The following is a 27,263-nucleotide window of genomic DNA, read 5'->3' as shown; positions in this document are numbered from 1 at the left end:
AGCCTCGAAGATGAGCCCCGAAGCGGTCGACCTACAGTTATCCAGGATAAAGATTTGAGAACTCTGGTGGAGACTCCTATCGCAAATGATGCGTGGGATGGTGGGATGGCGGAAGAACTGGACGTCAGCTCCCATGCGGTTTTTGATGGTTTAAATGATTAACAGGATGATAATTGAAAATACTTCTGAATACTACTTACTCACATAAATATATGTATATATATATATATATATATATATATATATATATATATATATATATATATATATATATGTATGTGTTAGATCTTCTCTAGGAATGTGCATGGTTTTGTTTAATATATTGACTGTGAGGTCTTGTTGTGTTTTGATTTGTACTTGTTCCTCGATAAGTGATTTATGACTGTTAAATTTATGGATGTTCAAGTTTTCCCAAATGTCCATGCGGTTTCCCTTGTTGACTTGTTTTATGAGTTTTATGTTCTCTGGTGGGGGGAAATTATGTTTGTTTTGTATGGCGTGTGTTGCGAGGTTTGATTTACATACTATTGTATTTATGTATGCCTTTTTGTGCTGAGCCAATGAAAGTTCGCATTGCTGAGCTCAAGAAACACACACAGCGAGGAGAAACCAGCAAATCCGGAATAGCAGAGCATGTTTGGCTCATCAACAAAACATCGAGTGGGCTCAAGCTGAAATCATCCACAAAGAGGAACACTGGTTTAGGAGGAAATTCAAAAAAGCCGCGTATATGTTGTCTAACAACGCATTTAGCCAAGCTAGCGTAGAGATACGTAATATATGGAAACCTCTAATCAAGCGAAAAACGACCAATTCCCGCCAAACGGCCATCTCCCGCTAAAACCAATGAAGTGGAAAGAGTAAAGAGGGGATAGGTGAAAGCACTCGAGTGACCTATAAATAGTCAGATCTCGGAGGAATAAGTCCAGTTATCATGATTGCGGATACTTACAATCGAAACGTCGTGACATAACTTGGTTGGAAATCTTTTAATTTTTATTTTTCATTTTCTGTTAATAAAATTTTTTAATTTTAATTTTTCAGCTTTTATTAATATTTAATTTTTTTTTAAATTTGTTTGATTGTTGCTTGTATGTTATTTCTTTGTAATTTCAGTTTTTTGTTTAATAAAATTGTTAATTTCGGTTAATCTTATTAATTTTTGAATTGTTTTTTCAGGGTTTTCAAATCAATTTATAATATATTAGACAATGGAAGTCCGAACTGATGAAATACAGCACGAAACATTGTCAACCACCTTCAAACAAACATTTCACGTACAGTTGAGGAAGGAATTTCGGTCAAATCTGATGTTGCTTGTTTCACAAATTATCTATGAACAGTTCGTTCAGGCCAGTCTCATCTCCCTAAACAGTAGGTTATTCGACTGACACCTATCAAAAAACAACTACTCCCCTGACTAATAACACGTAGGGCGTTGGATTATATTCGACAGGTGTCAGTGCTGGATTCTTCACAGAAGTTATTCCTGCATATGCTGTTCCGATAATTGAAAATCGAATTCCGTCAAGAGTCAATTCGATTTTCAATTATCGGAAATCATCGACTTTATGTTGATGATATACACTACCTTGCACTGACGAGTGGCTAAACAGCCCGAAACCGGTCTGCAAGTGCGTTCCAATAATTGAAAATCTATTGCGGCATTTGTATCGCCAACAGCATATGCAGGAATAACTTCTGTGAAGAATCCTGCACTGACACCTGTCGGATATAATCCAACGCCCTATGTGGTATTAGTCAGGGGAGTAGTTGTTTTCTGATAGGTGTCAATCCAATAACCTACTGTGTAGGGAGATGAGACTGGCCTGAACGAATTGTTCATAGATAATTTGATTTATAGCCAGTCTTCAAGTATGCCCACTGACTATATGTGATTGCTTGTTTCTCTCGAAACCAAACTTGATATCAAGATTCTTATATACATTTCAATATTCAAATGCATCCGAATCTTATTCACGGGTATATTTGTTTCGCATTGTTCACCATTGCTATTGGAATCACTACGCTGGAAAAAGTGTGCGTTGTTATCACACTTTACTATTAGTACTTATCCAAGGACGCAACATTTTAAACAGATAACAAAAATTTCAAGTAATCAAAACTGCACCACTCAAATAGCGATCAGTTCCTGAAGTGAACACGACGGCGATAACCATCCCCGCATTTCCCGATTTATATTCGTCACCGTAACATGACTCTTCAGCCAATCATAAAACGCGGTTAGTAAAAATTATCCAATACGAACCGCCAGGATTACAGTCCACGTGGACTAGTTCGCTGATTTTTTTCGGCCTTTGAGAGTACCACCAACTTTGAATGTGCACAATATCGTTTACTTCGACTATACTACTATATTTTCAAGCACTTCGATAACTTTCTCACCGGTAGAACCTTCGCCAATAGCGAGCACACAATTTTAATGCTGACGTAATTAATTGACTTGTGTTACATTGGCAAAAGTGCACTGATTCAAATGAATCAGTGCACTTTTATTTGCAATTTATTTGCAATTAGTATTCACTGAGATATAACAGTTTCGAGTAGACTCATAATGAAAATTTTGTATTAGGTACAGTTTGACGGTGATTTTACAATGCGAGCCACCTACTTACCCAGAACAACAACTATCATTGTAAATCTCATAGATACCAAAAAATCACTGATGACATAACATATTTTATCTCACAAGTACTAATTCTGTTATTTCCCTTTCTGTGGTCGCTCGTGATGGATAGTCTGCTTGATGCCCTCGACAGATGAAGACTAGATCTGCAAGCTTATACAGATAACCCTGTCATCTTGGCAAGGTCCACGTCGGGAAGAGTACCTTGTAATATCCTTCAAAGAACGATGGACGTTGTTCACAGTTGGTGCCTAAGTAAGCAGATGTCTGTCAAACCCAGCAAAACTGTGAAAATCCCCTTCACTAGGAGGATAAAATCTAACGCCACTTTCTCTCAATGGTGAGGTCATTCCATTTGGAACGGCGGTGAAATATCTTGACATTGTCCTTGGTAGAAAACTCACCTGTAACGCTCACTTTGAAAAAAATTTACACATGTCCCTATGGACATGTCGAAGGATTTATGGTAAAACTTGGAGTTTAGGTCCCGAACACATCCATTGGATTCATGTGATGATTGTCAGACCAATGATCACTTATGGTGCAATTGCCTGGTGGCTGAAGGCTTTACAGAAAACGGCCCAGGCGATGCTCCATGGTTTACAGAGACAGGCTTGTCTGACCATCAGTGGTGCCATTAGTACCACACCGTCAGCGGCCATATAGTGTGCATATAGACTTGTGCACATTGCCAATTGCACACATCAATTTAAGCAGAGTGCAATAGACTGTTGGTTGCCACTGGAAGTCACAGTATTCTGGAAAAGACCTCTGATTTTATGCCTCCAACTGTCAACTACGAAATGCCTTATACAGTACTGTTCCCCATTAGAGAGGACTGGATCCTCTGGGAAAAGGAAATATTAGGAGCAGATAGTTGTTAGTTCGCAGATGGACCTTCCGGTTCTGTTGCAGGTGTTTTCAGTTGCAGACCCAGGTCAGAAATATCAAACCACCTAGGAACCTATGCGACTGTATTTCAAGCGGAAATTTATGCTATTGAATTGTGTGCGGAGAGATTGGAAGAATCCAACCTCATACACAAGTCAATAAAAATATTCTCGGACAGTCAAGCGGCGTTGGAAGCTCTTGGCTTCTACCGAACAACGTCTAAATTGGTGGCAAATTGCCAAAAACGACTCTCCTTGATAGGAAGACTTAGCAGATTATCTCTGGTCTGGATTCCTTGGCCAAACTGGCCTGGAAGGCAATGAGGCTGCTGACTTGCTTGCGAAGCAGGGTGCGAAGCATCCTGTTTCGGACCAGAACCTGTCATTGGCATCGCTTTAGGCTTTGCCAAACTAACTACAGTAGGGATGAACTACAATGTCTAACAGGCCTTCTCACAAGTCACTGTCATTTAAATCATCATATGCAGGTTTTTAGAGTTCGGCAGAGCCGTAATCTTATCATCTGACCTGAAAGACCACTCACCATACAAACTAATCGGCTTTGTTAAGAAGCTGAGTTTAATTGGTCGAGTGTGAATCGGTCACAATAAACCCTTGCAGGTTGCGGTGGAGGGTCGAATAGGCCCACCCACTCACCTGACCTAAGTAACTCTGTTGGTATAAAATACGTCGAATCGCTAATGACTCCGGAAAATTTATTACCAAAAAATATGTGAAAAGAGAACGAAAGAAAAAAGAAAATATAAATGTCTTTTCTGCGGAGAACACGATGAAAATACTTTTCTAAAATAATACTTTTTCCAATTCAATCGCTGATCTACACCCACGTTTAATGAAGGTAGTTCTAAAGTTATCAAATTCATTGAAGAACTGTCAGATCCTAAACATCCAGCAATATACTTGTGATGCACTCTTTGGAAACTTCGGTGTAGTAATGAATATTACTGGAGTTTTTTCTCAACACCGAAGCGTTATTTTAGCACCTCGACACGTGTTTCGATCACCAAGTGATCATCTTCAAGAGGAAGATCAAACTGCAGTTTGATCTATTTCTTGAAGATGATCACTTGGTGATCGAAACACCTGTCGAGGTGTTGAAATAACTGTTTGGTTTTGGAAAAAACTCCAGAGTAATATTCATCTAGTAATATAATATAATGTGCTGAAGAGAAAGGAGAAAGCAGCTTTAAAACAATCAAAATACACAGTGGAGATAAGCAGTTCACGTGGTTATAGAAGATACGAATAAATTCTGTGGAATTTCTATATGACTTCCATTATATGAGTGAAAAAAAGTAGTTTATATGGAATATGATCCCAAAAAATCGAATTATTTGAAAAAAAATCAAAATCTATAATTGTTATGGTCAAGATCGCATTAGAAGTTGTATGTGGTTTATTGAGAATGATATTCTGCATCTATGCAAGAAGTCGTTCATTTATCCAAATGGGAAAATGATTTCAATCTGCAGGTAGATTCAGAAAATATGTTGTATTCAATGGAAATCAACGAGAATTCACTACCCTCCAGGATCTCTTATGATCTCTCAATGAACAGGTGGAAAATACAGGTGCATTTTTTTGCCTCTACCAAAAAAATTACAGGATATAATATAATGTAAAATTTTCTTTAACATATACAAAAACTTTTTCGGGTTGTCTCGAAACAGCATCTGGTTGGTATTTCAACTTCACAATTTTCAATGTGATGTATGGTAGGTATAGTGAAACTTTTTTTCGCAGTTTAGTGAATTGATCTAAATTTGGTAACGAATTGTTTGTAATTAGTAATTTTGGACATATTTTGAGATAATTTGCTACTGATCAATTTATTTTCTTTTATTACTTCACATATTTCATGTTCTTACATTATGTTATGTTGTTTTAGAGATCAATCAGTAGCAGATATATCTATTTGGGGTTATTCATAATTAGAATTTCAATTTGAGGAAGATTTTTCAAGTTATTTTGTTCCAAAAATTCTTCTTGACGTAGTTACAGGTTATTGAAGTGACGCTAAAAATACGTAAATTTTCCATATGATGCCATATTACTGAAGTAGAAAACATATGGTTTGATGGAATAATTTTTATGACCATTGGCGGGGTACGCACCGACGGAAAAGCCTAATGTCGCCTTCACTGTTGGGATAGTCAGTTAGATATACATAGGAGAAAAACAAAGTTTTAGAAGTGTTCGCCATGTAAAACCATCAATCCCAATTTTCTCTTATCCTTTAGAAAAGGTTTCACGTTGATTATATGGTCTTCGAAAACCCTAGTCTACATCATTTGGACCATCTCTATTAATCCTCTATTGAGAATTCTATTTTTTGGTTTATTGATATTAAGCAGACTTGCAACAAAACTTTTAAAATCATTACCTTTTTTATTATTTTCATGAAAATGAAACCTAATGTACCTGATGGAACAGAGCTGAGAAAATGAAAAATAAACAAAGTTTATTTTACCAGAAAGTAATTAAGGAACGTGTGGAAACTTCTGATATACATATCTTCCTCATCTGGAAATTGCAATGGTAAATTTTGATTAGTTGGTTAATGTATGAGAGACTGATCATGATTATGTTTTAGAAAAATCTGTTTAAAATCTGGTTTTTCGTTAACCAGCTGTCGCACCCTCACGAACGACAACCCTCAGAAGTCAAAACTTGTGCGAGCTAAGGATTGACGAAGTCTTACCTTTTAACGTGTGATTCCTAACACGGGTTGGATGATAGCAAGTGAAAATCGATCGTTCAGACTAGAGATTGAACCACCGACCGATACGGCAGTGAATTTTGAGTGGGTGAACAAAGTACCCACGTCGAACCGCCTGGCTACCAACCTGGCTATACCGACCGACGAATGTTTGCATATAATTTCAAAAAATGTATATCCCACACTATTTTATCAACTTTGTCGCTATCATTTTTCAAACGGTACGTTTATGTTGCCTCATTATTCAAGCTCATGAAACATTCAAACAGAGGTTTTAAGGTCGCATATAGAATCGCAGAAAGATTTACGTAATAACCAAACAGGTGCCGTAAGTGATTGACCTGACGATTATTATTTCTGTTCTATCGCTGACAATCTAACAAGATCCCTAACGAAACCCTTCAATTTTACTGCAAGAAGTTTGTATTGACGAGATATTCGAGTTAGCATGACACCAGTATTATCGAAGTTGCACTTACTATCAAAAACATTATAAATACAAAACATTTTCTGGAATGGATAACCCCTAATTCGAATTTTTGAAAACCTACCAAACAACGCCCTAGAAGTACAAGTTCTCTCGGGTTATATTTTCGTCCTTCCTGAAAACATCAGTGGTCATACCACTGCATAGAAATGGTGACAGGAATGACTCATCTAACCAATATCGTTAATTTCATCTTTAGCGACAGTGATCGAGAAATTTACTAAATCAAGACCAGATACGGAAACGTTTAAGATTTGTTCTCGAAATGGATAGATATTAGGAAATGTGTGAACTGAAAACACAATTAATACACTGAACTTCCACTTGTGAATTTCCTGTGAAAATAATACACTGAACTTTAACACCTTTTCAGCAACTGACTAACGAACCACATTAAACGAACTGTCGAGGAACAAACAAACACAGCCATCAGCCATGGAAGAACAGTTTATGAGCTGATTTTATATCATATTATAAACTGAACTTCGCCTTTTGCTTTGGGTCAAATTCATATCATATGTGTATTTTTTTTGTTCTATGTATGTAAGCAATAAAGTCGTTTATTATTATTATTATTATTATTATTATCATTTACAAATGTAAAACTATTACAGAGGATGTATTTTTGAACTATTTCGTGCAAAAATCTGAGACTGTCAAATCCTCTACCTTGTGGAACATGTACTCTATGTTGAAAAGTACCATTTTAGTGAAAAAAAAATGTAAACAGCCACTTGCCCAAAGGTTATCGCCTTTCTTGGTAGGAAGAATGTTGGTTATAGAGTAAAGAAATCAGAAGTTTTCAACAGCGATCAGATCAACAAATTCTTTAGAGAAGCAAATAATGAAACATATCTAATGCTGAATGTAATTTTAACAAAATAGTACGATTGTGGGATATGAAAATATTACTTTGAAGGAAAATATTTTTTCAGGCTGTTGGTATCCATAGTTTTGAGGATATCGGATAGAGAATCGCAAAACTTTCAAATTTTCCTTATCCTAAAAATTACACAGGCCATAGCATTCGTCGACGTTATTTGCTGATGATGGTGGAATCAGTGAAGATATACGGTGGCTGAAAGTCTACCAATGTCGCTGAAGGATATGTAGACAATAGACAATTTACTCACGAAAAAAAATTGGCAGGACCATTCAAAAATTATCAGATGAAACCAAATAATGTGAAACGGAAGCTTTACCTTTTTGTCCTGACTTCAACGAAAGGCATTTGAATATACCAAGCATTCCAAACAAATTGAATCTCTTTATTACACATTACTCGAATTTTCATGTGAATATAAATATAAATGAGAATCGGAATATTTCTGTTCATGTTCAAATTACGATATTTAATATAAATAAGAATTAAAATGTTCTAAATTTTGTTCTATAAAGAAATGTAATGAAGAAAAAATGGTGTACGCAACTCGTCTGAAAACAGTTTATTTGACTCGCAGACTTCCAGGACTCGCAAACGGTTCCTCATAGAATTTTGTCTATTCGTTCAAAAAACAGCATTTTCTGAACCTGTTATTTAAATGACTATTTCAGGCAATCGATAAAACCGCCAAAATATCTAAATCATAATTCATAGTTTCATCAGGTCATCAAAAAGCCAAAGTCAATTGATTATTGCATAACACCGATCAAACGAAAGCAAGCAATTTAATATTAGAATATATCATTTCGGAATATAATTCCATTTTTGGTGAACTGATTTTTATTGAAAACATTGAAAGCGAGATATATTTTGATATCTCAGTTCAGCAAACAGTATTGTGTACATAACAAAAGCCTACCTTTACGAGGACGACAACATATACGATTGTACACTACTGATAAAACACAATTTACTAGTAACAAGTGGAACCACTAAAAACAGAATCTTCACTTGAAGCCTTATTACCACAGAAAAAATTAGTCACTTTTGGTTTTTGAAGCTCTGTCAAGTATATACCATTCAGTATTTTAGGACAGCTAGAAATAAATCAGGAATATGAACTGGTATTTTTAGAACGGCAATGACAATGACACGGTTAATAGTGCATGAAAACAGCGATCTATTGAAATATTTGGTAAATGAGACGCATTTTAGTACCATAAAACGGAGTAAGTAAATGCCCAGCTTCTAAATTCCCACTAAATGTAAACTGTTACATAATAATATGAAAATGATATGAATTATAATAATCATATATCATAATCAGTGTCGGGTTAAGCCAGCGCGGGGCCTGTAGCAAATTCTGTCAAGAGGCCTTTGGTTTGCTATAGGTTCTCAAGTTAAGGGTAATGAATAAAACAAAGCTGTTACAAATAAATTTTTCTGGATTTAATATGGGTACATTCAGAGATGATACTTTCATATATCGACTTCTTTGAGCAAATCATGTTCTATATTCATCAAAGTGATATGATTAGGACGTTCTTTGTCCATCGTGTTTCAACTTAACGTTGAAAAATAATGTTCGCCACTGCAGTTAGTGATCATGAGAGACAAGTAAATACGAAAGACAGCTTCTAAGTTTGAAAAATACTATTCAAAGAAATTATTTGATGAAAGTTTATAAAATGTTGTGGAATTGGCCGCGGTGATAGTGCGCCCGACTCACGATCGGAAGGTCGTGGGTCGTGGGTTTAAACAGATTTTTAAACAGAAAATTGCAGTTCCAGAAGCTTTTGTTTCTTGTTGTCAATAACAGTAGCCACATCTGTTTTTAGCAGTTCAGCGAACTGCACTAATTCGTCGCCTAGGTTGTTCTCCAAATAGTATTCGTGAGCACTGACTATACTTGAGGCGTTTTCCAAAATCTCTTCTGTTGTAAGGGATTTTAGCTGTCGAAATACTCCAAAAGCACCAGAAATTTTATGATATGCTTCCATACGTTCAGATAAAGCAGACAGTAGCTATCAATAATGACAATAAACACATGAATTTCAAAACGTTGTCCAGGTGTTTCATTTTCAACAAAGTCGTCGACTGGAGTAGAGCCGGGAAATAGCCGTACTCTGTACTCCGCTTGCATCGTCTTGAAGTCTGTTGCTGATATTCTTAATTTTAGCTTTTGCCTCAATATCTGGAAATATGGATCGCATTGCTTGGACGTAGCTAGTACTCGAAGCAATGTCAAAACAAATTTTATCAAGAATGGCTCACCTCTACTGTGCTTTCAAAAGTTCTATGTTGTGCCAAAAGTAAATGTACAGCATTTTATTATTGTTTGATAGTCGATAGAATCCTATTTCATTTGATAGGATTGTTACGACTATAGTCTATTTCAAAAGAGTGTAGAGTAATAAAATCTCATTAAGTATTCAAAAGCGCTACAGGGTGATCCGTCAATAAATTCTGTCACTTCCCTAGTCCGCATTGCAAAATTATGTCGTTTCATAAAGAGCAGGTAGGTATCACCCTGTTTTAAGGGATTTGTCCATTGTTATCGACGGATAAATACTGAGCCAGAGGCGCGCTAGTGGGATAATTGCCAAAAGAATATGCATTCATAAAAATTATATTAAAGGAAATAAAAATTTAATACAGCAGAACAGTGTTATTAAAAAAATATAAAATGTAACAATAAAATATATACGAACCGAAATCGGGAAATACTCACAAACACACACGAACGAACTTTACGTATTGAAACACTTGTGGGGACTTTAAATCAATTTATTCACAAAAACGACAAGAACTTTACTGGATACGTTATTACAATTTGACACTTGAACAATACTAAAACTGTGAACTTCCCTTAACGTTTAACAACACTCTATTTATACCCTAATTGAATGTTCTAGAGATTACTAGGTACAATTTTCGAGAACCTTCCGAGAAAATAATTATTCAGACTACCCTTAATTCTAAACTCTAACCTAAGCAAAAGTGTCACTGTCACTGATACACTGGTCTCTGTCCAGATTGCTTATCCCGCTACAGTATATTTACAATTCAATTAAATTATTCTACATCAGTATAGTCTTCATCCGAAGAACTGTCATCATCCCCTGGTGTTATAATTATAGGGTCAACCACCTGATCGACCAAGTTGTCCAGTTCCCACATTTTATCTTCCTCTTTTAAAACATGCTGGATTGCTTTTTGCCAGTTTTCTGATGTGATTTCCATAATGGCTTGATCAAACAATACCTTGACATCTTTCATTTTAAATGTGGTATTGTGCCTTGCAACATATCCTTTAACTTGTGCCCATATAAGTTCTATAGGATTTAATTCGCAATGATATGGCGGTAGGCGCAGCACAGTTACTTTATACTTTTCTGCTACATATTCTACGGCATATTTCATGAAGCGAGATTTATGTTGTTTTACTATTACTAGTAGTTCCTTCTTTACTGAATTCGTCTCAAACTGAATACCTTTATTTGACAGCCAGTTAATAATTTCTTGCTTTCTCCAAGCTGAAGTTGGTACCTTCTCTAAGCGCCTTGAATGGTAGCTTGCATTATCCATAACCACGACCGAATCAGCTGAAAGAAATTTTAACATTTCCCCGAAGTAGTCTTCGAAGACATCCGAATTCATGTCCTCATGATAATCTCCCGTCTGGCACGACTCAAAGCTTAACAAACCTTCTTTTAAAAATCCGTCTTCGCTTCCAATGTGAGCAATTATAAGCCTCTTCCCTTTTCCCGAAGGCACTTTAATACCCGTCGAAAGGCCTTCTATGAAAGCTTGGCGAGAACTTGTTATATTTTTATCTTGCCACATTTTTTTGACTATATAACCTTCGTTTATCCACGTCTCATCAAGATAAAAAATTTTCTTTTGCTCTCTGCGGTACTGCTTTATAGTTGTCAAATATTTTCGTCTCCAGCAAACAATTTCATCACTTTCCAGTAATAGTGCCTTTCGATTGTGCTTTTCCCAGGCAAAATTCATACTTTTTAAAGTTTTCCATAAAAGTTTTCTGGATATCAAAGGAATATCGTTATCTTGGCTTATCTCGATAAATATTTTTTCAAGAGTGGGTATTTCCTTTTTAAAATAAAACGAATGAACTTTTCTTCGAATGTCACATTTGGTGTCTTCATCTAAGATTTTTATTGGTCTTCCTGATTTTCTCTTGCATGGACTTACCTGGCCTGATATCTTTCTTTCTCGCAATAATTTAAAAATCGTGGACTGTCCAATTCCAGTCATTCGGGCACATCGCTCAACACTTTCTTGCACAGACAAACTAGGGTGATCGTGTTTTATGCAATCATATACATTTAAAATTATAACTTTTTCGCAAACAGATAGCGGAGAATTTTTTACACTTCTTTTCTTTGGAGTAAATGTCCCCATTTTATAACTTTTTCACTATTTCTATATCACAATATCACTGTACGTTTAATTGGTGTAGTAACAATTACTATTATAACTCGAATGTTTAAGACACCATTACAATATATTTAAACCCTTTTTTTTAATTACCTGGGTTTAATAGGTATTGCATGATTGGTGGGCAGGGTCAAAAAGGGATTATTATAATGACATGGCACCTCGGAACTAAGTGTTAACCCTTTTTTGAGAAATCATGCTCAAGTATATGAACCCAAATTGCATATTAAATAAGTTTACAAGAACCACTAAAATTATTCTTAATCTTTTTTTAAGAAATTTTACTTACCTAAATACATGTAGGTACTTAGTTTTAGACCAAATTACTTCCCAAAAATGGCCTTTTATTATTATCTATGTCTGTAATTTTTAATTTACTTTAATTATTAAGTTTAATAATCCTAAGATTTGCCTACGCCCATGGACGACAACGAAATTCAGGCAAATTTTATGACACTTCATGATTTATTACTCTACACTCTTTTGAAATAGACTATAGTTCGTTCGATGACAATATCAGGGAATTCCCTTGTTTTGCAATGCTGCCAACTTGCGTGTAGTGCAGTGGCGGTATTTTTGTATATTTTTATACCACTGTTTCTCGTGGTAGGTAATATATCTACAACGAAACATCTTGCTCTAAATTAATAGGCAGAGTACCGTCACTAGCTTTCAATAATCTCGAAACATGATCGATATGATATTCGATTTAAAAAAAGGTCAGCTATATTCATTCATGAAATTATTCTATATTTTATAATAAATCAAGCAACCAGAGTTCATGACTGAGTTAAAAAAATAAATAGTTCGTCTTTTTCTCGAAATAAATTAAATACTATAAAAGGTACAAATATTAAGTACACATATTTTAAGGGTGTGTTCGAGTCATGAAACTGAACAACTTTCGTCAAGAAACATAGGTCGCAAAATTTTGTTCTTCCCATAGAAAATTAATCAGCTGATCGGCAATTTTGTATGGGAGACCGAAAATTCGTTTCAATTTTTCGACATAAGTTCATTGTGAAAAATTGTTCAGTTTCATGGCACGAACACGTCCTTGAAATATTTACTATATAGTACATTATATATTAATCGATTATAATTAAACCAAAATTTTCAAATTTTCAAAGGGGATCTGCTCAAGAGTATTACGAAAAAAAAAATTGTAACGAATCTGAAGCCGGCCCTGACCGATATTTCAGCCAGCGCATAAACACATGACTCACCGCGAACCGCCGCGAAAAGTATAGATGAGTACCGAAACCACTAGAGGAATCTAGAGCAATCGTTACCGATATAAAAGGCCGGCTTCTCGTCCAGGGATGGCAGTCGAATATAGAAAGTGAATCGAGCGGTTAAATAAATAATTCGAATAGTGAAAATAAATTAAGTGCTTAGTGTTGTAAACAATATAGTTTGCGATAGTGAAATATTGTTAGAAATAAATTTGTTGAAGACAGTAAATTCTTTAATTCGTTACAATTTATTGGGAGTTGTAGTGTTTCCAACACCATACAAATTAACGATGAAAGTTAGTGAAATTAACTATTTTTACATGAACGTGTTGATTTATAGACTCAAAAACGTATCAATTAATTAATTTTCTATCTAATAAATATATTTTTATACAATATAGATATAAATGAATAATATCAGATAAGATTTAACGTGACGAAATCTAGATATAGGTTTTCAGGTGGCAGTGAAACATAGCCTAGCAAAATATTTTTACACGCCTATCCAAATTGATATTTTTAACGGTCAGACAGGTGTTGGACCTCGGGGCTCCTCGAGTCGCGGGGCTCCTCGAGTCGCGGGGCTTGTATCATTTGCTACTTTTGTTACGTTGCTAATCCGGCACTGATCATAATTGTCTGATAAGTAAAAATATATGAACTCATATGATAAAAGTGTAACTGATCGCTGTCTATGATAATGAAGCAATTTTTACACTGTCAACTTTACTGAATTCACGTCTCGTTGTATACTACCTTTCTTAGTTGAACTGGTGATCGCTGTTTATTTATCTGTTTGTGTATGCTAATCTCGAAACCGGCTTAACCTATTTTGGTATGGTTTTCAGTATAGTATTGGAATAGCTTCACTTACCATTCGCTGTTTGATTTATTCAAATCGATTCATAAATAAAAAAGTCAATTCAAAGATTCACGTGAAACAGTTGCTGGAAAAATACTATAAAAATTCTGTTCAATTGAATTGGCTGAAACGTCGGTAAACTATAGTTATAGTTTATAATGAAAAATGTCAATGAAATCGAAAAGAATACGCGTCGTACTGGTGATGTGTTGTATCTAGCCGCGTCATGTCAGTCGGCCATTGTTGAAAAATACGACTCTGGCCATTTACATACTCTGTTCATACATTCGAACACTCTGTACTTTCTTTTCGTGGGTTGGGCTACCTATCGGGCGCGTCCCCAGGTGGCGGATAGAGGAACGGCCAGGGGACTGGAGGCCCTGTCCGGGAAGCCAATGTGACCTTACGGACGGAGTCGCCGGACTCCTGGTCAGTGGCAGAAATAAGTAGGGTGAGGGGAACTACCCAAGCTGAGGTGTAAGGAATCGTGCCGATAGCTGAATTGCCGCAGGGTGATATGCGGTTACGAATGATCCCCTTGGGGAATTGGGCGAAACCTCATTGTAATCAGCCTACTTCTGATAATGCGGGGCTCTTCCAGAGGTGACCAACTCTTCCCTTGCTTTTCGTGGGAACACACATGAATGAAACAATAACAGAAACAACAAAAACAAAAATCAATCCCGAGGCTGCACAGAAGTGCTCAACTCAATCTATAAGGCGGTGGCTGGGGAAGAACAGAAATGTCCACCCCAATCTACCGCTTGGAATGAGGCTGGACATAGCAGATCACCTCGTGATGTAATACAAACGCCAAGGCGTAAGCGCATTCGCGGCGCCGAGGACAGAAAGAGAAAGAAAGCGAAGGAGGCAGGAGTGGCAGCAACTATAAGTGCACCCTCCTTCTCCCCTACTCCACCTCCAACAGCATGGGCACTTCCTGGGCCGGGCGCTAAGAGCTTCGCCTCCATTTATGCACCTCCACGGAGGGAACCCCAAGAAGGTTGAAGAAGCCTCGTAACGACAGTAATGTCGCTGCACCTTCCAAAACCTTCGCGGCGGCCACCGTGAGACACCTCTAGGTTGCCAAAGAGAGTGTGTGTTCGGCGAGTTATGGCCTACACCTACCAATATAAAGGGGATGTCTCCTAGTGACCTGTCCAACTTCCTGGAAAGGACAGGATGAACGATGACCTAGGAGGACAACTCCTCGGGAGGATGTGCAACGGGTCATATGTGTCCCAAGGGCTGTGGGTCTACAATCACCTTCCCTACTCTACAGATAAATGTCAATTTCTTCAAACTCGTTTTTTTTTTGTTTTTGAGCAATACCAATCGAGCAATCAGCAATAAATAATGGTATCGCTAACTAACAAAGTTTTCGTTTAAAAATGGAAATTTATAGATACCATTTTAAGGTCTGTTGACAATATTTTAGAAAATGTTTTTTTCTTACTTTTTATCTTCTTATTAATTTCATATATTTCCTTACTCGCTGAATTGAAATATCAAATATTGCAGTTGACCGTCACATATACTATCTAAAACATTTTAACATTATTAATTTTGAAAATAAGTAGTTTTTGCAAGGGTTACTATCTCCATTCGGGTTTGAAGGCCGTCGTAGTTTGGAACTGCATCCTAACGTAAATGAAGTAAAGTAAAAGTAAATAAATCTTTTTGAACTTACCAATCTTTTTCTCTACCTAACTAATATCGCACATCACAAGGAAACTATCTGTAGGTCTCAATGTTCTTTAAAAAAAATCACATTCCTGACTTTCGCCAAAATGTATTTCGTCTTCATTTAACCACTAAAAGTTGAAAAGATATTGAGATTTATGTAAAACGAAAGTGAGGCAGTTCTATTGTCTATCAGAGATACTACCATTGAATTGAAATTAGAATGCAAATTAATTCATTCAAAATGTTCTGTTGCATTACTTTATATTTCGTCTGTTTCTTAGGACAATTGGGCAAATGAAAAAGTTTTTAGAATTCATTAAGTTATATTCAATATCTACTCTACTATATTATTTGAAATCAGTTTCTTTTCAAGGGGGAAAATTATTCATATTGTCAATGTTTATGTGAAGAATTTCATTTTTGCGTAGCCTTAAAAATTCTTCGTGTATTAATTAGAGATGAAAGTTGTTTCTGATGGATTTGATAATGAAGTAACTGAAGCATCTGAGAGAAATCGTAGATAAACATATAAAGTTATACTTCATTTAGTTATTTATTCAGAACATGCCTTCAAAGTGAAAATTTTTGGAAAACAGCTACAAGTTGCTTCATATTGTTTACTTTCAAGCAGTTCTCTTCTAATACTTCAATCGATCATTTATTTGAAGAATTTTTTCTACTAAACACAACTCAAGAGAAAATTCCAAGAGAAAGCAAAAATTATTTTTAAAAATTAAATAGATTAATCAGTTTTCTCTGCGAAAAACTTATCGAAAATAATATTAAGTGATTTTTCATAATTCAGTCGTTATGATTAGGTTAGGTTAGGTCCGAAGTGAGTGGGTCTATTTGACCCTCCACCGCAACCCGCAAAGGTTTATTGTGGCTCACACCAATTCACACTCGACCAAATAAACCCAGCTTCTTAACGAAGCCTATTAGTTTGAATGGTGAGTGGTATATCAGGTCAGATGGTAAGAGTACGGCTCTGTCGAACTCTAAAAACCTAATTCGGTCCCCAGCGGGGCAGGCACAAAGTATATGCTCTGCTGTTCATCATTTTCCAGATTCAATCAAGCTTCAAAGGATGAATAAACGCCTTGGAGTGAGCCAATCCTGGAAGATTTTGCCAGAAGTCCATAAATCTTCTTACCATCCAGGTGTTCAATGTTTTTGTGACAAAGTCTAAAGCGATGCCAATGACAGGTTCTGGTCCGATGAAGCTGCTTGCTGCACCCTCCTTTGCAAGGGAGTCAGAAGCCTCATTGCCTTCCAGAACAGTATAGCCAGGAATTCAGACCAGAGACAATTTGTTAAGTCTTCCTATTGAAGTCCTTTTATTGAGGAGAGTCGTGTTTGGCAATTTGCTACCAATTTAGACGTTGCTCGGTAGGAGCGAAGAGCTTCCAACGCCACTTGACTGTCCGAAAATATTTTAATTGACTTGTGTGTGAGGATGAATTCTTCCAATCTCTCTGCACACAATTCAGTACCGTAAATTTCCGCTTGAAATACAGTCGTGAAGGTTGTTGTGGTAGAGCATATTGAAGTGTTAGTGCTAATGAATTACACCAATGTTATAAGAACTCATCTCATCTTCATAAATGCATTTACTGAATGTGATATCGTATATTGCTTTTTATAATTGAAATACCTAATAATAATAATAATAATACTAAAATGCATGATCTGTTTAAATTTTTTAATAATTTATGTTAAAGTTACGTACATCAGCAGAAAGTACTTTTTAATGAATGTATTGATTGTATTCTGCTCGAACTGCGAAAATTTGAATGAAGTGCGATACAAACGTTTCATAGCATTAACCTCAAATAAGGTTTCAGAGATTTACCGGTACCCAACAGGAATTTAAATGAATTGTTGTTAGACTATTTGCAAACAAAGTCGTATATTCCTTATCCAGTACATGCCTGCTGCTTTTATCATACAAGATTAATCTATCGATTTGGTATATATCTGAAAATACTACAGGTACAACCCAGTTTGTTACCTCCGATAGTGTATATAGCAAAATAACTTCAATAAAATAATAATGAAATATAGAGTTTATTTGTGAGTTCAACATTACATTTCGAAGAATGGGATTTTTAAAAAATAACTATTTGAAATGACATAACTTTCAACTGTTTCTTTAGAAGCTATTAAATAACCGGTTGAAATTTCTCTACCATTATTATATCCATCAAAACCACTTCAACATCCGTGTCATTGTTATTATGTGAAGATCTGTGTTCTCTAGTAAATAAATAATATACGAATTATTTAAAAAAACAGGCAAAACTGAATTTTATATAAATATTTTAAACATTATTAAAACAATATAAATAATTATGTCCCCCGCTCCAAAAGGTTTATGACTTCAGATACTCCAAAAAAAACATAAAAATCATAGCCGTTTCTAAGGTTTTCGGACATTCGTCGACACCAATATAATTATCTATCATTTTTTAGTTGCATCAGATGCAGTCAGTCAGATATTTTCGACACTTTTAGTTGCTTCTTTCTTCCCAATCAATCCAGCTCTTCTGTATGGAAACGGGTAATCGTAGTTGTCCAAGTTGGCCAATCCAAAAATAGCGCTATTGATGCCTTAAACAAATTCAAATCGATGAGAAATTTAAACCAATATATATCATATCAATTCAAAATAACTACATAAACCTATGGTGTGAAAGGAATTTGAAATTTCTCAAGAATTATTTATCAGATGGAGAACAAAATTTGAAATGCCTAGTATCACAAAAATATGTGTTAGGCCCTCACAAAAAAACAAACACGTGTTTGTGGCTCCTTGGTCTTCATCAGCGTAGTGTGTAGATGAGCTATACCTGGTTGCAATAACACATACACAAGTCATCAACAAGAACCAACAGCACATCTATAGTTTCCGTTAGTAGTCGGCATTCCTGTGAAATAACTAACATCTCTACGTAGGTAGACATTAGCGTATATGCATGACATCAGGGTCGAAAACGTAAAATTTTCACAACATATAATGCAATCATTTTATGACACTTGAACAGTTTATAATTAAATAGATTAAAGGATGTTAGGTTCGGTTAGGTTCAACCCTCCACTGCAACCCGTAAGGGTTTATTGTGACTCACACCTGTTCACGCTCGACCAAATAAACCCAGCATTTTAACGAAGCCGATTTGTTTGTATGATTAGTTGTATTTCAGGTCAGATGGTGAGAGTACGGCCCGTGTTAGGAATCACACGTTAAAAGGTAAGACCTCGTTAATCCTTAGCTCGCACAAGTTTCGACTTCTGAGGGTTGTCGTTCGTAGGGGTGCGACAGCTGGTTAACGGAAAAACAGATTTTAAACAGATTTTAAACAGAACAGAACAGATTACAATAATGCTTTAAAAAATGTTGAAAAATTATTTCCAAAAAACATTTAATTGTTTTGGTGCCAGAATTATTTATTAAGGAAGCATTTTCCATCATTAATTATAACGTTTTTCATATTTTTGAAAAATATTCACGTGTCATTCGTTCATACAATAAACAGTTGACGAAAACAAGTCAGTATATGCACTATTTTTTAATATTAAATTTTATATGTTTTATTTTTATGTGGAAAAAAATCTATTTTTGCCAAAAAATCTATTTTTACAAAAAAAAATCATTTGATATTTCACATTACCTTTTCTTCATTGTTATTGAAATAACTTGAAACTTTTTAACACTTTCGAACTGTTTTATTCTCTGTTAATTAATGAACAATTTGAATTCTATCGAAGCTTTAACTTGATTATTCATAAACTTTTTTCGATAAAAATGGTACAATGCTATTTTCAATATATTTTTTACTAACAAATAAATTATATGAAAAACGAGAACTCAAATTGTTTTTGCAAAAAAAAAACAAATATATTGTCAAAACCTGATTGTTTATAACTTTTGCATTTTTTACGAATTGAACTGTTCGGTATTCGATAAAATGGCACTTACGAATAAACTAATTCTGGTGAATTTATCATTGATGCTTTTTCAGGTCGAGAGGGTTCAATATTGTTTGTATGAGTGAAAAAAGGAGATTCAGATTGTTACTTGATGATGATTTGTATTTAACAGATGCTATCGTGACCCTGTACTAGATCTACATGCGGAAAGTATAATGGTATTCTCGTTCTTAATATTAATTTATACCAGTTGCGATGTGGCAAGTACGGCCCTGTCCACTTGTGAAAGGATTTACCTATTTTGAAGTGGACAATGTTTTACTGGCTTTTGATCATGTTATGTATTTTTTTCTAGGGTCCTCTGGAACAGTCAGTTCAATAGGGGTATGGTGTGCGAAACAATTCCGATAAGGCGAATGGAACCAATGCAAGTAACGATTTTAAGGGATATAAACAATGGGGAATGTTCCTCAATTTGGATTATTACAGCAAATGCAAGTTTGAACAAAATAAAGTTGAGTTTAATTCATGAGTTTTTCAAATTCACTTCGAAAAGTATTCAAATTGATGTTTCAAATGTTGGGTTTCAATTTTTAAAGGGATTCGTTTCTAATTCACATATTGGCAACAGCGCCTACATCAAGTTGAAATAATTTATACGTACCTAGATATTCTATTTTAAAAAAGGAAAATTATCTTTATAAATCAACAATTAAGGCAAAATATAAATTAAAGTTCAATACCACCTCCACAAGCCACATAAACAACAGTTGTTTTGTTATTTATATAGAGGAAGATAGGTTAGGTGCACAAAATGTCATATGTCACAGAATGTCTCGGAACTCGGAACATAAGTAAACAGAACAGCACGCCTGTGAAATATGTCATCTTTGTTTGTCTCATACAGGTAACAGATTTGTTGTCCTTTATTAGCTATAACCGATGCTGCCAAATGGTGAAATAGAAACGAATCCCTTTAAATGTTGAATGCATTATTTCATTCCTCTTTTTTAAGTATTTAAATAATTTTTTTAAGAAAAAGGTTGAAATGATAAGTTTAAAATGCATTGTTTTAGAGCTCTTTTATGAAAACTACTTGATTTTCGTCAGGAAGAACATTCCCCATTGTATCAGTCGTACCCAGAGTGTTATCGAAGTATGAGTGCAAATATTACAAGAAAAATTCTTTGTGATTTTGGATAAAATCTGTCTTCTATCTATCTATACTTAAATGGGAAAGTCACTCACTTAACACTCACTCTTTCATCTCTGTTTGTCCATACTGGAAAGTCCTAAGAAGCCAAAATTTGGTATATAGGTGCTTCTTAGATCTTAGATGCGCACTAAAGTAGGATTTTCGAATATTCCAACTTGAGAGTTTTCACAACCTGCGCGTTTCCTAAATTATATCAAAAATTTTAAAGCTTCACATTGTATACCTATATGTATTGCTACATACAACTCGTCCAATGTAGGACAAGCTTTTTATATTTCAACATTATCCAGGAAGCGTGCAGGCTGTGGAAGTTCTCAATTCTCAAGATTCAACGAGCTGTACTCAAAGGATTCAGATATAGGGGAGCGTTTCCATTACAATAAATACTAGTATACGGTTTTCCAACAGGGATTTTCGAACTTTGACAACTGACATTTGTCAAATTAGTTGTCATTTATTCAGTCTGTTTTGACAAATTACCACAGACGGATATAGCATTCAACAACACGTGCAAATGATAAAATTGCTTTATCAAAATGGGTGTTCTGTTCGGGCAACTTATCGCGCGCTTCGTCCATTTTACGGTCGCCATAATCATCCTACCGAGAGGATATTCGCAATATGGTATTACATTTGAGCCCACTGATTCGTTAAACGATCAACCAACACCCGTACGTCGACGAATAGCAAGATCTGCCGAAAACACCGCCGCTGTCTGTGAAAGTGTGTAGAAGAATCGTAGACAGTTGATTTTGCATCGATCACAAGCACTCGGTCTTTCGCACTTGGGCCTGCACCCGTACAAAATTTAAGTGACCCAGGAACTGAAGATTGAACGACCATACAGACAACGATGATTATTCGCTGAATGGGTTCTGGAGCAGTTGGCAACTGACCCTAATTCTCATCAGAAAATCATCTCCAGCGATGAGGATATACCTACACAGTAGTTTGAATGGACTGACGCTTATCAGAAAACAACTACTCCACTGGCTAATACCACGAACGGCGTTGGCCTGAAATTGGATGATCCGGACACCAACGATATGAGGTGTCAACAGGACAGCTCTACGTGCCACACAGCTCATGCCACATTGGATATTGTGCACGAGCGATTTGAGGTCGTGGTCATCTCAGATGGAGGTGATGAGAACTAGCCACCGAGATCTTACGATTCGACCCCGTTAGACTTTTTCTTGTGGGGTTTGCTTGAGTCGCAGGTGTATGCGAATAAGCCACAAATCGCAGTGGTCCTCAAAGCCAACATAACCCATGCCATCGGTCAAATTCTGCCTGATAGATGCGCCAGAGTCATGGCAAATTGGACGTTTTGGATGCGCTCCACCCAGAGAAGCCGTGGCATTCGAACGATGTTATATTCCATACATAATGGCATCAATGAGTCTTTCAAACGACTAAAAAATTTCGATGGTATCTCACACACACTTTGTTTTATTTAAATTTAAAGATAGGATGCGCTTAATGAAATATCCCATACTATAATAATTATTGAACAAAACCACACACACCTGATAGAAAATAATTTCCATTCTGCTGGAGGCCGTTCAGCAACTGAAGTGGTCTGAAGATGGGAATGGTTATATGTGGACTATTTGGATGATTCACATAATCTTTGAATCGCTGTAGTTTCTCTTGGAGCGGTTTCACTATAGGAGATATGTTCTGTAGTATACTGAGAGCATGGTGTCCCAAAATCTTGTGTTTCAGATTTGAAATTTGTAAAAAGTTACTTGCAGGATCCGGTGATAAAGTTTCACCTAAATTTATGTCGTCAGCTTGTACAGTACCTTCTGGAATCGCGGTGCTGTTGCCATCAGAAATTGTGAATATTCGAGTCTTGTTCATTTCTGGGTCATCTTCAACGTCCGTAGTGGTGGGGACGGGGGCATCATCACCATTCACAAAGGACACCTGAAGAAACGAACATTATAAAAAATATGAAAAATTTGAATATTGCCAACTATTTATTATCCAGTCCTTGTTGAAAATTTAATTTATTCCTTCGAGTCAGGGCCGGATTTAGGGAAGGGCCGACGGGGCTACTGCCCTAAGGCCTCCATAATAAAGATACAAAAATATCAAAATTTTGACGATTTAGCAACTTTGACGTTTTTCCTACCAAACATTTTTTTTGCGTTATTACTAAGAATACTTGCGTAAATATAATAATATTGTTATCGATATATAAATTTATTAATTCTAAAAGTTCATCGATGTATATTTGTTGATCTTTCGAAAGCTTCAGATACTATTTGTCATGGAGGGCTGTTACAAAAATTACGTTCCTCTGGCATTAAAGAAAATAAATTATATTATATTGACTGTAACATCAACGAAGTGGAAAAAATTACATATGGTGCATTGTACATTGCTAGGCCCACTACTTTTCACTGTATATATTAATAGTTTGTGATCAATTAAAACACAAGGGTCAGTTCTTAGTTTTACTGATATGGCATTATTCTATGAACATGAAATTAGGAATGAACTCAAAGTAGATGTCGAAACAGATTTTAAGAAAATAAAAAATTGGTTAGGCTATGATGAGCTGACGTTGAATGTTGATAAAGCAAATATCTTCCTTTTACTTCTTAATCTGACACGCTTCCAAACTTAGGACCTCTATAGTTAGATATTAATGTTACAAGGATGAGTTAGAGTTATAACAATTGAATCCGTTATGTGCGTATCGGCCGTATGTTGTTCAAGAGTTTTTGTAATCTCTCATCGATGGAATAGAAATTTCAAATAATAGCAAATGTCAAATTACTTTTAAAATTTATAAATAGTTAGTATCATTATAATGATTGTTATTGTAAACAGAATAAAGTTTTGAAAAAATATTTGAACAAGTCATTTCTTAACGGCCGTCGGCCCTTCAAAAAATCGTAACGGACGCAGGCTCTCAACATTAACTTTTCAATTGTCATCTGAATACCGTTAAATCAAAATGACAGTCAATTAAAGGCTTGGGAATAATATTGGACACATATTTACGGTGGGATTTGCAAACTAGTGCTATCTGTGATGAATTGAGAGGATTCTGTTCCCATTTTGAATTTCTCAAAGAAATTCTTCATATAAACCACTACCAATATTTTCATTCAATGACAACTCTGTCATAGCATTTTTGGAAAAAACAAAGTAAACAACTGTCACTTAATCACCATGCGAAAATGGATCATTAGAATTACCTGTGATGAAAAAAGCATATACCCAAACAATTAATGTCTTGTTCAAAGAAAGCAAATTCTTAGATCTCAGACAACTGTTTAGCTTCAAAATGTTCTTGTATTCTCGGATATAAAACAAAAAATTGAACACACTCAAATATGAGAACTAGAAAAGCAAACTGCCTGATTTTTAAAACCCAATTTGATGAACTCATTACCAGATGATATAAAATCATTACAAAAATATGAACCTTTCAGGATCATTCTGAAACTGTGGTTACAGTCAATAGAAAAGACGAGCGGTCTGTATAGATTCTGTGGCGTTCGAAAAAGAGATCCCGAGAAGATTTATAAAGAACCCGAGGAGACTATTTGAACATATATGATCGTTCATTCTCTCGTTCAGAAATAGTAAAGAATATACCTAATCACAGTTTTGAATGAAAATGAAGATTTTAAAGAATTAAACTTCTTTTTATTCAAATACTTACCTATTTGCCATTGGTTTTTATTTCGTGAGATAGTTCTTTGTCATTGTCGTTATATGTAATGTAAGTATGTGAAGTGTTAGTTTGAGATTTGATAATTTCATTGAAATGACTTAACAGATCATTTTGAATTTTCAGGAACATGATGTGTATATATCTAAATTTTCAAAAATATATTCATTTTTGGAAAAAGTAGCGAATATGGTGTAACCTTAAGGATTTTCATGAAATTTTGACAGATGTTTAAAAGTCACTGAAAATGATATAAATCCATAAATTTTTCTGCAGAAATGCCTGACAGATAGTTTTTTTTAAATGCTCAATGGTGGTCGGTGGAAATGCACAAACACAAGCAATTTATCTGTACTATATCACTGCTTTTACACCTGGAACATATCTCGTTCGATTGATGACCTATTTATTTTGTAGAACTTGAGAATGGTCTAACAAACCGAAACCGGTTTAACAAATAAAAAACTTAGTAGAAATCAGACAAAAGTATTTTCTTTATGCTATATACATTTCTACCTTAATCTTTTGTGTAACTCATTCTTTTAAACAATAATTTTCATACAACTATTATTTAAATTGAAAGGGGTATATTTATAAGAGAGATTCGTTTTTGAGAAAGAAAGGTACCTATTGGTTTCTACTTCTCCATCTTCATACAAAAAAACAACTACTTTCACATGAGCATTGAAATATACAAAAAAATATTTGTGAAATATAGTTTGAGTTGGTTGCTCTAATAAAAAGTATACAACAAAATTGGACTTTGATTAAATTTATTAAATTTTCTCAATGGGTTTATAACCTTCATTTTCAACTCGTGTCAGAAGAAATAAGAACTATCACCGTTTGAGGTGGGATTTTTATAGTGAGTACAGGTTTCGAAAACGGAAAAGGATTATTTTTCGAAACGTTAACCACTTAAGTAATCTCTAAGTATCAATATTTAATTTTTACATAATTTTTTTTCAATATGTAAGCAAAATTGATGAATATAAGTTACTGACTAATTGGATTTTCCAGTAGTTTATATGACGCAGTAACTTTTTGGGGTGAACTTTTCACTTGTGATGCACTGTTTGGAACCTTTGGTGTAGTAATGAATATTACTGGGGTTTTCCCAACACCAAATCGTTTTTAACACCTCGACACGTGTTTCCATCACCAAGTGATCATCTCCAAAGAGTAAGATTAAACTAGTAAATAACGCGAAGCTAACTCTATTTATGCTAATAGTATCCCCTACAGGTAAACCATCCAGGTGTACCACCCATATAGGAATACAAACCTAAATTAATTTTACAATTTTGCCTTATCTATTATTTTACAGTATATGTTCAACTGTTATAGCTGTATATAAAACAATTGAAGTGAATATAATAAGTCCTGTAGCAACTTGCGAAAAAGCATCAAATGATGAAAGTTGAAAGTTGTTAATGAAACTTTTTGACAGAAATTCAAACAACTATTCAGTATTTGAGAGATGTGCTTACACATTCGATTCAAATCATCAAAAATTTCAGATATCGACCTGTAGGTACCTTCTAGTAAAAGAATAATTCTTCTGAGTTTATCAGAATCCATTGAATTCAAAATAAAAATATTTAGAGGAAACAAACCCTTGAAAAAGGGCCCTGAGATCTTACTGGTGTGAATGTTCAAAATTTTCTTTGTTTTAAGAAATAGTTCACCTACCAAACTCACTAGCAACGCACAAATGATATTCTTCATGAACATACTTGATCGTATAACTTGTTGCACTGGCCCTTCGCAAAATTTATATTCATAATTTATATTTTAGTTCACCAAGGTACCCACATAAAAAACTTTTGAATACATTTTCGCATTAACTTTCGCTGGTTTTGTAATGTTTATCAAGATTCATTCCGAATATATTTGAATATTGATATACGGGAGCTGCTTCTGATGAATGAAAGTGTAAGTGTTACTGTATTATTTTTTCCACTTATTGGTTGAAATGAGTTGTCATTGACCAAGATTAGTATGAGTGAAACATACAGTGTGTCCAAGATAAGGATCCTAAGCATGGGAATCTCAGTACCTGTTGGAGATACAGCTTAGGTTAAATTAGGAAAAAGTTGTGTTCTTCAAAGCTTATTTACAAGCCGTTTAGAAACTTGAAGAATGTTCATGGCCTGCTGAGATATTTGGGAAAAACGAGAATTTGACAATATCAATTTTATTTTTTTCTGACTTTATTTGAAAAGATATCAAAAAAAGAATAACACTTTTTCATTGGCACTTTCAAGGTACTACACGATGGTATTTTTAGTTTTTATATCCGACGTTTCGTTTTCAAAAAACCATCATCAACTTTATTTTTTTAAATAGCCCGAAAAAAAGTACACCCTGTATCTGATTCCATTTTTTATTACGAATTCAACGATGTAACACATGCCATTGTTTTCTTTTTAGTTTAAGAGAAAATTGCATTTTTTCTATTTTTAAAATGTATTTTTAAGTAGGTTAATAATGATTTTTTTAAAGTAATGAAAACAACAAAGAAATTAACGC

General features: G+C 35.0%; 2 protein-coding genes and 1 long non-coding RNA gene across 3 annotated transcripts in view; 1 reads left to right on the top strand and 2 right to left on the bottom strand.

Moving 5' to 3' along the window:
• LOC111508079 (sideroflexin-3) overlaps nt 1-8,705 on the bottom strand; it is a 36,408-nt gene extending 27,703 nt beyond the window's left edge. Inside the window, exon 1 of the mRNA XM_074172590.1 lies at nt 8,567-8,705. The gene's annotated coding sequence lies outside the window, so the exon portion shown is untranslated. The remainder of the gene's footprint in view (nt 1-8,566) is intronic.
• Nucleotides 8,706-8,765: 60 nt separating this feature from the next.
• Nucleotides 8,766-22,572, top strand: LOC141481253 (uncharacterized). Its single transcript, XR_012464833.1, has 4 exons — nt 8,766-8,876; nt 19,095-19,141; nt 19,914-20,039; nt 20,177-22,572. It is a non-coding gene; the product is annotated as an uncharacterized lncRNA (long non-coding RNA).
• Nucleotides 17,349-26,487, bottom strand: LOC111508076 (uncharacterized). The gene is made up of 3 exons (XM_074172593.1): nt 26,424-26,487; nt 22,567-22,969; nt 17,349-18,501 (listed from the first exon to the last, which is right to left on the bottom strand). The coding sequence occupies exons 1-3, from the start codon at nt 26,463-26,465 to the stop codon at nt 18,383-18,385; spliced, it is 564 nt and encodes a 187-aa protein (XP_074028694.1). The 5' UTR covers nt 26,466-26,487; the 3' UTR covers nt 17,349-18,382.
• Nucleotides 26,488-27,263: the final 776 nt, after the last annotated feature.

Source organism: Leptinotarsa decemlineata, unplaced genomic scaffold, assembly GCF_025532065.1.
Source record: "Leptinotarsa decemlineata unplaced genomic scaffold, Ldec_3_MD MMD2_tig00000133_RagTag_RagTag, whole genome shotgun sequence".
Lineage (NCBI taxonomy): Eukaryota > Metazoa > Arthropoda > Insecta > Coleoptera > Chrysomelidae > Leptinotarsa > Leptinotarsa decemlineata.
The sequence above is the reverse complement of the archived record's forward strand: the minus strand, read 5'-3'. Positions and strand labels throughout refer to the sequence as shown.

Excerpts from the sequence above, each read along its gene's own strand:
- LOC111508076 (XM_074172593.1), bottom strand. The coding sequence starts at position 26,465 with ATGTTCATGAAGAATATCATTTGTGCGTTGCTAGTGAGTTTG. Across the intron at positions 22,970-26,423 it reads GTGCGTTGCTAGTGAGTTTG|GTGTCCTTTGTGAATGGTGA; the intron begins GTAGGTGAACTA and ends TCGTTTCTTCAG. Across the intron at positions 18,502-22,566 it reads TGGAAATTATTTTCTATCAG|GCATCAATAGCGCTATTTTT; the intron begins GTGTGTGTGGTT and ends AATTTGTTTAAG.